Source organism: Triturus cristatus, chromosome 10 (genome assembly GCF_964204655.1).
Source record: "Triturus cristatus chromosome 10, aTriCri1.1, whole genome shotgun sequence".
NCBI lineage: Eukaryota > Metazoa > Chordata > Amphibia > Caudata > Salamandridae > Triturus > Triturus cristatus.
This window is the reverse complement of record NC_140593.1, coordinates 351,526,331-351,539,922: the sequence shown is the minus strand read 5'-3', so window position 1 is coordinate 351,539,922 and position 13,592 is coordinate 351,526,331. Positions and strand designations below refer to the sequence as shown.

At 44.8% G+C, this 13,592-nt stretch overlaps 1 protein-coding gene across 2 annotated transcripts in view; it reads right to left on the bottom strand.

Annotated features, from left to right (window-relative positions):
* The window catches only part of ULK4 (unc-51 like kinase 4), a 1,725,799-nt gene that overhangs the window by 441,018 nt on the left and 1,271,189 nt on the right, over window positions 1–13,592 (bottom strand). For both annotated transcript variants that reach the window (XM_085631567.1, XM_085631566.1), the window contains one exon: window positions 816–914. In XM_085631567.1, coding sequence (XP_085487693.1) covers window positions 816–914 — 99 coding nt within the window. The remainder of the gene's footprint in view (window positions 1–815; window positions 915–13,592) is intronic.

Genomic DNA, 13,592 nt, shown 5'->3' with positions numbered 1-13,592 from the left:
AAAAAAGGAGAGCCATGAGGGTTGACTGCCCACAGAGGATGTTAAAGTATAACAGTTTTGAGCATTTCAAGTAATCTCCTCAAACTCAAATTTGTCGCCCGTTGGCAGTAGCTAATTCTTGTTTTGTATGCCTGCTACTCTGCTGGCCATGAAAAAGCTCCTCCACTTGTTTCCTATTGAAGTTCTGATGATTTCCTCAGTCTTTACTCAAGGATAGATCTTTGAAGGGTGTCATATTGATCACTAATCCTCAGGCTGTCTGTTTGGGTTCGCCTTCAATACACATGCATCCTTTTGTGATTCTATTCTAACTTTAATTGGCTTTGTTGCCTCTCACAGCTTCATCATTCCATTGCCTCTGGGCCATCTTTTGTGTTGCTTGGGCAGAGTTTATGACCTGGTCTAAGTAAGATTGGTTCTCTCAGGCAATGTTTCATCCTCACCATTGCATTCCGAAAACATTGACTTTAGCTTCTCCATGTTTAGAGTTTTTTGGGGTGGGGGCAGGCAGTCAAGATAATGAAGGAGATTCCCTAACCACCCCGCCCCCGTCCGCCCTAAATGCTGATTCACACATCACCCTGGGGTTTTCCAATTTACTTCTATTAGTGGTTACTTTACTACTGTAACTTCAAGTCTACCTGGATTAGATTTGGAGTTGGAATACAACCTGTTAAAAGTAATATAGCTAGAGAAAAGTAAATGCCCCTACAATAAACCTCCCTATTTGGGAGCCAAATTTAACTAAATAACCAACAATGTGCAACTTCAATTCTAAAAACATTTTATAGACTTGCATTGAGTCTTGCTCTTACCAGTTGAACTAACAGGGTAATTAGGTCCATCAGGGGCTTATTGATAAGCAGAAGTTCTTCTGCAGCTTGAGCGTCTCCGCCTGTGCCAGATTTCTGTGCCTGAAAAAAAGAAATAAAAAAAGTGTTCAAAAGAATTTAGCTTGTCAACACAAATCAGTTACTATAAATTATAAATATGTAAATAAATATCTAGAAGTGGTTGCTGCATTTCAAAGTATTGTATTCAGGGTTTTATAAAGCTCTACCGGGAGCTACTGCGGCTTCAGAACCAAACCACAAAGGAGCCGAAGACAGATCAGTTATACAATGAAATGGGCAAGATTTAAATATGAGGGAATAAGACGGGATTCTGTGAGTAACATCTTTGGAAATGTAGAATTTTAGTTTTTTTTCTCAAGCATGTCAAACTCCTTGTGTTTTAGCTAAGAGGGAACTCTGCAGTAAAGGTCGACAAAGTGTCCTACTTGCAAACGTAGACTATTTCATTCTGGAGACCTGAGAAACTTGAGAATATGATTGATCCTAAAAAGGTGTTTTTACAGATTTATCAATGATTCTATTTTGGGCTTCTATTCTAGATAGCTTCTTGGCTGATTCCAACAACCATGTCTACCAAAAATGCTAACCACATAGTATCAAAGAGATACTTAAGATCATAGTCAGCAGAATAGCTATATATATCATTATGAAATATTTGTGAGGGCTAGAGTAATACAGCAACAGTACATCACACTTACATTTCTAAATGTTGTATACACAAAATTACATACACCTGAATTGGGTGACAGACTAAGGGAGACAAGGCAGCAGTGTCGTAGCAGGGACAAAGTGCCTGATTGATCATTGAGGAGGGTCTTTGATAATGCAATCTTAATCAAGGAGGGGAGTGAACTGCACCAGTTTTTCTACCAGAGTCTCAAAATAAATTGTCTCCGAGACCCTCAACCACGTTGTCCAAACCAAGAGTGTATATTATCTCTGTTGCAATGATGTTGTGGGTATTGTCATCAGTGGGTCTCTCATTTGAGTGTTCGGTTCATCAAGTTAGACATACCTACACAAGGAGGTTGATTGTCTAAGTAGCGACAGTGGTGGGATCTGTGTGATGTAACTTAAACTTACCTCCTATACCTGTGTATGTGATTTATTTAAAAAGGGTGGGATAGGGGTAAAGTTAAAAACAGAGGGCTTTTGCACGGACAAGTTATTGGTCCACAACCTCTAGTGGTTTGGTTGGTCTGACCAACATGATTGTGCCTTGTGTTGCCCCTACAGGTCTGTGGCCTTCGTCAGGATCGTGTGGAATGAACCCCTTTTTATTGTTGGAATTCTCTTGGTTGTAAATGTAAGTATATTAACTTATGGCTCTTTGTCAAGAGTTTGCTCATTGCCCAAGACGGAACATCATTATAGGCATGATTTGTTACCTATAACTGGGAGGAAGACAAAGAGGTTAGAATATGTGAAGTGTTGTATATGCTTTGTCTTTTCCCAATACTTGTTTTCCTAACACCCAGTGTGATACCATGTAAAGTGCATCTAACTTAATACATCGTGGGTACTTACGTTTTGAATGCACTCTTGTTGGCATGGATTTTGGTTGTTATTATATCCTGTGGTGACTTGCTAACTTTGTCGATGCTGAGAATCTCTAGGAAAAGTACAGTTAAAAACTGTGTGGTGGTAATTAAAAATCTGAAGAACCTCATAACGAAATGTGATTCTTTATTCTTTGATGTGCAGAATAATTTATTTTTGTGCAGTGTATGTTCTTTTATAATGATGGGCATGTGGGTTTCTTTGAGCCTCAGATCAATTATCTGGCAAATTTTAGGGCCTGTTTTGCCGGTAGTCTATTTTCCAGGACCTCAGGAAGTGTGTTGGTCCCCTGCATACTGTAAATGCTAAATGCATATTAATATTTATATTTTGTATGCGATTTTTTCTGCAGGTTCTAGGTTTTGATTCCTCGCATGCTTCTGATATTTGTGTGTGATGGGGTATTTTCTCTCTTTTAATTTTTCTGTGAGATCTAGTGCTTGTTTTTTGTATTATGGCATGTTACTACAGTTCCGGCAGATCCTCAAGAACTGGCTGTAGGAGAGGTTCTCCCTTAGGGGCAGTGGGTGGAAACTGTCGAATGAGAGTAGGCTGTAGGTTTATAATAGGTCTTAGTTCCTAGACATGTGCTTTCAGTAAAGATGGTTACGTCTAAGAAGTTTAGTGAGGTTTTGTGTACTGTGTAGGTGAATCTAAGGTATAACTAACCAATTTACCAGCAGATATAAATGGACAAGGTGTAACGCTATGCACAAAGTATAGATGCTTAAGATACCTATGCCTACAGTAATTTTAATTCTAACTGCCAGCTGGATTATTTTGAAATTTAACCTTAAGCAGCCTTTTGGAAAATAAGGGAGAAACGTCAGATGCTCATTTTGAACACACCATGTAAACACTTGAGTTTCCCAAGTCCTTGGTCAAGTGTGAATAACTATACTACTTTACCAGTAGGTAAAGATGGGCCCATCCATGTCTACCTGCATCCCATGGGACTCAGTAAACTCCTTATAGAGGTAATTACAATTTTTTCTATATTTTCATTTAACTGCACAAAATAGTTGCCATTACCTTTCAATCAACATTGCCCATCTCCACACTACCTACCACAAGGAAATGCACATTGATAAAGGCACAGCTATTGGTTTCTATATGAACGAGAAACATGCCATCAAAAACCAGACGATGGCTAGATATAGCGACACAAGCAACACAGAAACAGTGCAGACATAACCACATACAAAATATAATTATGCATTTAGAATTTATAGTATGCAAGGGACCAGCACCCTTCCTGAGGTCCTGGAAACCAGATTACAGGCAAAATAGGCCCTATAATGTGGCAAACATTTGGTGTGAAGCTCAAAGATGCCCACATGACCATCATCATTATAAAAGGGCATGCACTGCACACAAATCAATTATTTTCCACACCAGAGAATAAAGAATCACATATCTTTATGAGGTTCTTCAGGATTTTAATTACTACCACACGGTTTTTAACTGGCACTTTTCCTAGAGAGTCTCAGCATCAAAAAAGTTAGCAAGTCACCATAGGATATAAATAACAACCAAAATCCACGCCAACAAGAGTGCATTCAAAAAGAAAGTACTTACAATGTATTAGGGTAGATGCACTCCACATGGTATCACACTGTGTGTTAGGAAAACAAGTATTTGGAAGAGAGGAAATATACAAAACTTTCCAGTCTCTAACCTCTTAGGTTTTCTCCCAGTAATAGGCAACAAACTATGCCTTTACTGATGTCTGATCTTGGGCAATGAGCAAACCCTTGACAAAGAGCCATAAGTTAATCTACTTACATGTACAACCAACAGAATTCCAACATTAAAATGGGATTCATTCCACACCGTCCTGATGAAGGCTATAGACTCGTAGGGGCAACACAAGGCCGAAATATGTCGGCCAGACCAACCAAACCACTAGACGTTGAGGACCAATAACTCACCCATACAACATCTGTCTGTTTTAAACCTTACCTAATCTCGCCCTTTTTAAATAAATCCTGTACACAGATATTAGAGGTAAGTTTAAGTTACATCACACAGATCCCGCCACTGTCTCTATTTAGACAATCTCCCTCCTGGTGAAGGTATGTCCCACTTGGAGAACCGAACAGTCAAGTGAGAGACCCACTGATGATACTACCCACAACATCACTTCAACAGACATAATATACACTGTTGGTTGCGACAACGTGGTTGAGGGTCTCGGAGACAGTTCACTTTGAGACTCTGATAAAAAGACTGGTGTGGTTCACTCCCCTCCCTGATTTAGATTGCATTACACGTGGAAGCTGAGTGACTCTTCCTTCTTTCTTCCTCACCCCCATCTTAATTTACAAGGGTACTTGATGATGGCTATAAATGATAATTTTTAAGTTCCCTGGTGAGGAAATCCCAATAGAGTTTAGCTAGTATTCAGAAGGTGCTGGAGTTAGACGGGGCAGAGGGTGGTTTGTGTTGTACTCCAGAAACCTTAAATCACCTTTCCATTTTAGGTGATTTGAGGTTTCTGGATCACTAAACTTATGTAGAGTAGAGGAAATGGTTCTCTTGGCTAGTGGAGCTGATGTGTCTTGTAACATGTTCTCGAAAATGCTCTAATTTGTACATATAGCTAGCTAACCTGTTGGTAGTAAAAATTAACTGTGTGCACAACTGGACATATTGACCAGTACACAAGGCTAATTCGTAAGCTCCTTCGGTAGCTGAGATTTCTCAGTAGTTGGATACTGGCAGCATTAGCGGTGGGTGTGATGAAGAGTGCCACCGTCATGAAACTTTCATAATATAGTTGGCTTGCCCATGGGCCCAGGGAGAGGGTGTAAGAGTGTGTTTTACCAAAAGGAGATCGTCATAGTCATATTGATGGGGCAGAGTATGCCTGGCAAGAGGCACATCACTTGATTTCAGGAAGAATTAAGCTTCAGAAAGCAAAGAAACATACAGTGACTGATGGCTCTGAGTGAGATTGTTATCTTACAATGAAGGCATTGGCGCAGAATTGGATGCAAACGTGGACCACTGTTCTGTCCGCAAAGAGATAATAGACTAAGCAGTGAAGATGTTACTAAAAACTGAGCCGAGAGGTGTGCCCACTGGTCAAGCGACTGCTATAATAAATTTGCAAATGTTTGTTGGGAATACTTCTTTTTAAAGTCTCATGATGAACATGAGTATAAGGATACTGACATTATAAACTGAATCCATTTTGCACAAATAAGACTATGACAAACATATTATAAAACATCTACTCCAAATTATTGGGTTTTTTTTTCAAAAGAATTTGCATGCCAGCAAAGTCAATTTAGAAAGTTATACATTTTTACAAAATTGTGTTAGCAACTTATACCGTCATTTTAGCATCTCTGTGGATGCACATGAGATTTTCTCATGTAATTTGATTCAGAGGCTCAAGCCACACACGCTTTGGTAGAATCAAGAATATTTACAACCGAATAATTCTATTGGCCCACAGCTGTTGCCACAATATGAATTAAACAGGGCTTCATCATAGGTTACTTCTTGCACTTAGGTAATGAGAGTACAGTTCTGTGATTGTTAGTCCTCTACAGTCTGTATTGAAGCAGCAAATCCAGATACCAGACCACAAGTTCCCAGTGGCTAATATTTGCCAAGTGGTCACTTGGTACTCTATGCATACCTGAGGGAAACATAACTGACTAGAGGTTCAGACATGCAAGGATGGATGCTTTGCCAGCCTCTCGTGTTAAGTTGGGAACATGATTATTAAGGTTTGAAGGTATGTAAACATGCTTTTTTACTGTGTACTTCAATAAGGCATAGGAAACATTTGGAAGTGACGTCAGTGCATCAATTAGAACCGTAGACACCATGATGAAGTCACATTTGGGTTGGATGAAGTTAAATTGAGGCTGTTTCAGGCTACCTGGCCGCACTGGGGAGCTTTTTCTGGGGAAACGTTTCAGGATCCAGTTTGCAGAACCTACAGATGTTCTACCATTCAAATATTTACTGTTGACTTTGTTTTGTATAGTGTACCTTCAAACAAATTTCTCAAGGCACCGAAGTAGCAGTGCAGATACCAAGTTACAATTTACAAAAGCATGAAAGGAATTCCAGGATGACGCTGATGCTAAAATGAGCCTTGTGACATCAGAATAGTAGATTTTGTTACATGATTACATTTATTGCGGAGCTGTACACTGTGAAGAGATCATCTAATTCAAATTGGTATTTGGAGTAGCAGGGCAGGGGCAGAGGATCACCTTGCAAAAACATGAATCAATCAGTGATTCAAGTTATATGTGGAGTGGAGAGAGTGACTAAAGGTAAAGCAAAAGGATTTAAGGGCTGTGCTGAAAATCATCAATGTAAGAGCATGGTGGATGTGTGAAAGGAGAGATTTAAGAACATTAGTGTCATGGATTACAATTATCTCCCCAACCACACCTGCTTTTGTACCAGGGCTTTGAAATGATCAGGAGGTTCTTGTGGGTTGATAAAGGCCTTAACTGGGATAGTGACACTTGAACGTATTTGGTGAGGAGGACAGTCGTTGGAAAATAAGGCCCTCATTAAGAATGAACAGGCAGGGGGTATGGCCTGGCAGGCAATAGCGGCAGACATGCCCAGCTGAGTTCCTGTCGTCTGGGACGCCCTAGAGATGATCACCCTGTTGCCTGCCTGGTGAAACCAGCAGTGCTGCTGTGGCAGGAGTCGGCCGCGCCGACAACTGGTCACCGTCCGCTGGGCTTCATAATCCCCGATATTGTGCCCGGCTGCGGCAGACGAGATACGTCCAAAATGGAGCCTGGACGGACGCGATTGACATCGCCTAGATTGTGGAGTGGCATGCCTGGAGAGCAGTGATCGAGAGGGAGAGCGGTTCAGTGCCCGAGGATCTGTGCGGCTGGTGGACCCCTGGTACAAATTAACTGAAGAAACGCGCCGCCCGGGGTGTGCAGAGAGTGCAGAACTGGCCTGGGCCTTCGAGGCAGGGATCGCAGCCAAGATTCCTCTTCACCCCCCCCGCCCCCTCCCCCCAGCCTCCGATTGAGGCTAGCGGCGTTCTGTGGCTGCAGGGCCCGAGTTCTCTGGCTACGGGCCTGATGTCTCTGGGGCCCAACACCTGAGGACATATCTGCATGGTGGAGCACTCGGTGCCACAGAACGGAGTAGAACTGGAGGTGGGGGCACCCTACTAGTGGGAGTGGGCCAGAGGACCTGGCCAGATGGAGGTCGCGTTCAGTGGTCTTTTCTCCCCACCCTGATTGAGAATCAGAATAATGAGAATAATGGCGTTCTGCGACTGTGGGCCCCGGTCTCTTTGTAGCCCAGTACCGGAGGACATATCTGGGTGGAAGAACACTTTATGGCAGACTGGAGGAGAACTGGAGGTGGGGCCGCCCTACCATTAGGAGCAGGACCGAAGAAAGAGCCGGGTGGAGGTCGTGCTCGGTGGTCTCTATGCCCTACCCCAACCTGATTATGGAAAGTGAAACTGGGCAGCAGGTGGCCCTGATTTACGTGGGGACAGCAGCAAGCACTGCTGGAGATTAGAGACCAGCATAGAGCAGCGTGGAGTTGCCTGCCCTCCCCCCCATTCCCCAGGGAGAACTGAAAGGTGGCAGAGACTGATCCACTGTGATCTCCTTACAACCGGACTGTGACATTGGGAACATACTGCTGGAGGTGAATAACTGGAGAGGGAGCTGTGCGGCCAGCCATAGCCGGGCAATAGGGACATATTCACAGAGCCCTACAGGGTGAGACACTGCTACTCAGCAGCCCCTGAGGAGAGACTGGGGCCCGCTACCTGAACAACATTCCACAGCCCGGCACAATATGGAGAAGCCAAAGGTGGCAAAGTTCAAATCGTCAAACATGCCCGTGGAGGGTGAAGGAGGAGAGAGCTCCTCAATGGAAATGGAGGAAGGGGCACTTGCGGTGCATACTGCAGTCATCCTTGCGGTTATCGTGGACACTAAGCAGGCTTTGGAGGCGCAAATTTCATCAGCAGTGACTGAAGCCGGCATACTGTGGGCAGACCTTAAGAAAGTAACTATGAGGGTCCATGACGCAGAACTGAAACTGGATACGACTCACCCGGTGGTTTAAGACTTCACGAAGCGCTGTGCGCCACTGGAGAAAGACATGGCTACTCTCACGAATCGCTTCGAAGACACGAAAGTAGATCTAGGAAGAATAATGTGAGGCTTGTTGAGGTCCCTGAGAAAGTGTAGAGCCAGCACATTGAACTCATCTTGCCGGAATGGTTTAGAGAAAATAGTGCTGCAGGGTGAGCCTTCGTGTTTTTACTCAGTGGAGAGAGCACACCGCATACAAGCAAGAACCCCGGTCTCAAGAAGGCCTTCTCGTCCAATAATTGTGTGCCTAGTGAACTTTAGGGATAGGGACAATGTCCTGAAACTCTCCAGGCATCATTGCCCGTGGATGCTGGAGGGACAAGAGGTCAACATCTACACAGATTACACGTCCCTGGTTCAGAGGCAGAGGGGCATTTACACCCATCAAGAAGATACTGCGCCAGCTGGGCCTCAAATATGTCTTCACTGCAAAACTGCGGGTGGTGTACCAAGAGACAGTGTACTTTTTGCTCTCAGTGAATGAGGCGTGGCAATGGCAGGAGGCCAAAGGGCTTGGATCCAAACCCGAAGTCTCATCAAGGGGTGATCTGGAATGGCAGCAACGTAGGTCCCGGAAACAAAGATACACAGGCAGCAGATTCTCCCCTACGTAAGAGCAGATGAAGGTGGAACAGGCACAGGTGGTGAACGCCGTCAAGAACTGTAGAGACATCCTGGTCAACAACCAATAGGAGTCCCCTTGCAGCGGGTGGGGAGAGAGGGATGGATTCTGCGGGTTCTGGCACGGAGACTGAAAGTGATCACCTGCCGGTTATTACCCCGATGTCGTTGGACCATCTTGTCTGACCGGTGCTCAACTGTGCACATCAACTGTAAGTACCTGCTGGAGGACAAGGGCCCAAGGGGCGCTTGAAGAGGCAGGCGAGTGTCAGTGTGGGCCTGAGCATAATCTGTTAGGCTTCAGGGCAGCTACAGACTGGGGGGGCCGGTGGACTATGAACGGTTCTTCCATAGTATCTTACTCGCAGGCTGTTTAGGTACCCTCCCGTATGAGCAGTGCATACGTTTATGGGTTATCATGTTTCAGGGTTTGAGGGAGCACACATACCATGAATTAGGGGAATGGTCGAGTTTTAGATCACAGCACAGTAAGGTAGGGTGGGGGCAGTCAAGAGTGGTTCTTATAGTTCACGCAGGGATTGACACATGGGCACTACACAAAGATACTTGGCACCCCCCTAGCAATTAAGCATGGTATATAGAGACAGGAGAACACGCTATGGCTCAGTCACATAACTTAATTTTAGTCTTGCGGAATGTAAACAGGCTGGATAACAAACTAAAGGTTTGGTGACAAGAGCTTTCACTAGATATAAGGCTGCCATAATACTCCCACTGGAGACTCACTTGATGGACGCGCAACACAATAGCCTCGGGCAGAGCAGATACAAGGTAGCTTCCTTTACGTAGCATACCTTAAGTTCGAGAAGTGTGGCCATTTTAATAAAGAAGTCTGTGACCTTCCATATCCTCAGCACCTGGTCAGATAAGGCAGGATGCTACCCGGCGATAATGGGGGAACGGGAAGGTGAAATCATGATTCTCCTTCACATTTATACACTGCCAGGTCTCCAATCACTCACACTACAAAAAGTGGGACAGCTTTTAGCAAATTTCTCTCAGGGCCTTTACAATCATTGGAGGAGATTTGTATTTGGTACATGATACACGCTTAGACAGAATGAGTTCCAGATTGGAAGGGAAGGCAACGAAAGAGAGCCTGGAGGGCTTCCTGCAGGCCTTTGGACTCCTGGATATATGGAGGGATCTACACAGACAGGAAAGAGGCTTTTCATTTTATTCACATTCACATAACATGTCTTCCAGATTTGATTATATCCTGGCATCAGGAGATAGTTTTGGCTAGATATTTAGCAAGAGAGAAATAAGATTATGCCCCTCTACAGGTCACCATAACTACCACTAGACAGCGAGAACTTCACTCATAGAGGATGGTCACTGCAGGCTATCAAACAATCATGTAGTTAAAGAACTAAATATGGACACGGATCTATACTGAAAACACAAGCTTGTTTGACAGTGCCAGTGTGATTTGGGAGGCATACAAGGCCACACTTAGGGGGGTACTGATTGCTGGGTAAATTAGAGAGATGAGGGAAAGAAGGCAGCGCTGTGTGAAGTTGGAACTCGAAATAGAAGGCTTAGAGTGACGACCGGTCTCACATCCAAGGACATCACTTTCTGGGACACTAGAGTGCAAATGCGTGGAATACAAAGAGGTAGCCAGACATGAAGCCAAAACCTTCTTCCTGGCCAAACGTGCAGCTATGAAGCCAGAGATAAGGCAGGCACATTGTTGGCTTAGATAGGCAGCAGAGAAAGGGAAATGTTAATGAACTGCAACTAGAAGTGGGGCAGGTAGTGAGGGGCAGAAAGCAGATTGCGGAGACATTTGCGATATATATGGAGGCATTCTATGCCCCCAGAGTTAGGAGTATGGAGTCGGAGATTAGAAGGTTTGTGAAAGATTGACCAATTAAGACTCTGACCTCGGAGTAGAGGGGAAGACTAGAATTGAGCCTTACTGAAGTGGAAATAATAGAGGCCCTGGCACAGATGCAGGCGGGGAAGGCCCCGGGCCCTAATAGGTTGCCTGAGTTTTTCTGCATAATGGTGGGCAAAGTAACCAAGCCGATGCTACTTATGTATAAAGATGCCCTGCACAAAGGGTTTTTCCGGAGGACCTGGCTCGGCTACCATTGTCCTTATACTCAAGGCAGGGAAACCCGCACAGAGGTGCGACTCATATAGACCAATCTCGTTACTCAACGTCGAGGCAAACATCCTGGCTAAAGTGTTGGCGGGCAGACTACGTGGAGTGGTGGCAGATCTGGTACATCTGGACCAGACACATTTTATGCCTTGTCGCTCAACTAGGCGGAATCTAGGAAGACTCCATGATAACATAGCGCAGCCCAACTCAGGGGAAGATCCCAGGGCAGTGGTTTCCTTAGAAGCCAATAAAGTGTTCGATACAGTTGAGTGACCGTCTCTGCTATGGGAGGGCACTCGATTGCGACACGTGGCTGACTGGAAGGGCTTCATAGGCTGGGACAGGATAGGCATAAACACACTGGCGGAGGTGTGGGATGCAAATGGAGTTGTCCCCTTTGACCACCTACAGGGAGAATATCAGATGCAAACAGAACAGCGGTTGAAATATAGGCAGCTGAGACAGGCACTTTCCCATAGTTTAGATAAGGAAAAAGAGACACAGGAGGAGTCCCAACTGGTACAACGGTTATTGTATGGGCAGATAAGGCATAAGCTGATATCGCCGACGTATGGAACATTAATGTGAAATAAGCAGGGTTCTCGAACAAACCTAAAAGATAGGTGGGTGAAGACATTGGGGAAATTGATGATGAGGATTGGCAGGAGGCCCTGGGATTCCCAACAGAGGGGGCCATAAACGCCAGCTTCAAATTAATCCAATTTAAGGTAGTGCATAGAAAATATTATACCAGAACTCTTCTCCACAAAATAGGGGAGACAGAGAACCCTCTGTGTCTCCAAAAACGTGGAGAGGATGGAAGTTTTCTTCACACGTGGTGGCAATTCTCTGCAATCCACACATTTTTGGGAACGAGTGAGCAAATCATTGGTGGAGGTGGTTGTGATCAACATTGACCTTACACCACACAGAGCACTCCTGGGTACAAGGGACCCCTCTGACCTCACAAGAAACCAGAAGGTTCTAAAGAATGTGAGATATATGGTTGATGTTCGACCTGGCACCATTGGCGTGGGTCTCCCTTCCATTTTTTTGCTGTTGCCTCATGTGTTTTTGCTGGTTATAGATGCTTTGGGCACTGTGCTACTGCTGTTCCGTGCCACAGTGCAAGTGCTCCCTATGGTAAATTGATGTATGGATTAGTGACTCTATGATTGGCTTGATTGGTTTACTTGTCAGACCCTAGTACAGTGCACTGCGTGTGCCCAGGGCTTGTAACCAATGCTGCTGGTGGGCTTGCAGCACTGATAGTGCCACCCACCGGAGCAGCTTGTAAAGTGTGTCTCAGGTCTGCCATTGTAGAGCCTGTGTGCAGTGTGGTACTGCCATGCTGACTGGGCAAGTGCACCCACTTGCCAGTCCCTAAACCTTCCCTTTTATACATATTAGTCACCCCTAGGGCAGGGTGCATTGTAGGTAAAAGGTAGGACATGCCCTGGTCTATGTGGCATGTCCTAATAGTGAATTACAGCCATTTTCGTTTTTCACTATTGCAAGGCTACCTGTTCTCCATAGGCCAGAATGGGCAGTTTGGTTATTACATTTTATAATTCTAACTGACTCAGGGAACATGGTAGAAATTCGAGTTTAGTATGCCTGAACTCAGAATGATAAAATACATATTTTAGTGAAGTTGGTTTTAACATTTTGTGTTTGAAAATGCAACTTTTAGAAAGTAGGCATTTTCTTGTCTAACCATCCAAACCTGCCTCTGCTAGGTTGTGTATTCCTTGTCTGGAGTTTGAGTGACAGGGCTGGGGGATTCCAGGAGACAGGGTGGGTCAGCCCAGTGGTGAATAGAGAGATCTGCATCTAGATGGGAGGGAGGAGTTGCACCTGGGACCTGAATAGGGCTGGGTATTACCTCCACAATGCTGGCTCCACCTCCTGTGGTGTGTCTGATGTCCCTGCCCTACACTGTGAAAGGAAAGAAGGAGACATGTCAACAAAGTGCTCCAGGACTGACCATAACTGGTTTGGACTAGGCAAAGGCCTCTCTGCCTTCAGAGAACAAAGGCAAAAGGAGTATAAATATTGGGACCCGGACCCAAGAACTTTAGATCACTTCTGGGAAGCAAGACGAACCTTTGCTGAGGAGAAGAGCCAGGAAGCTGAAGGAGGAGACTACCCCTATGCTGTGTGTTTCGGGGTTGGCCTGCAGTGGTTGCTTCATTGCCAAAGAGAGGAGAAAAGGCCTGAGTGTGCTTTCTATCAACTTGAAGAAGAATCTCCAAGGGCTTGAACTAGAGCTTGCCTCCTGCCTGAAGTCTCAGGGATACAAGACTT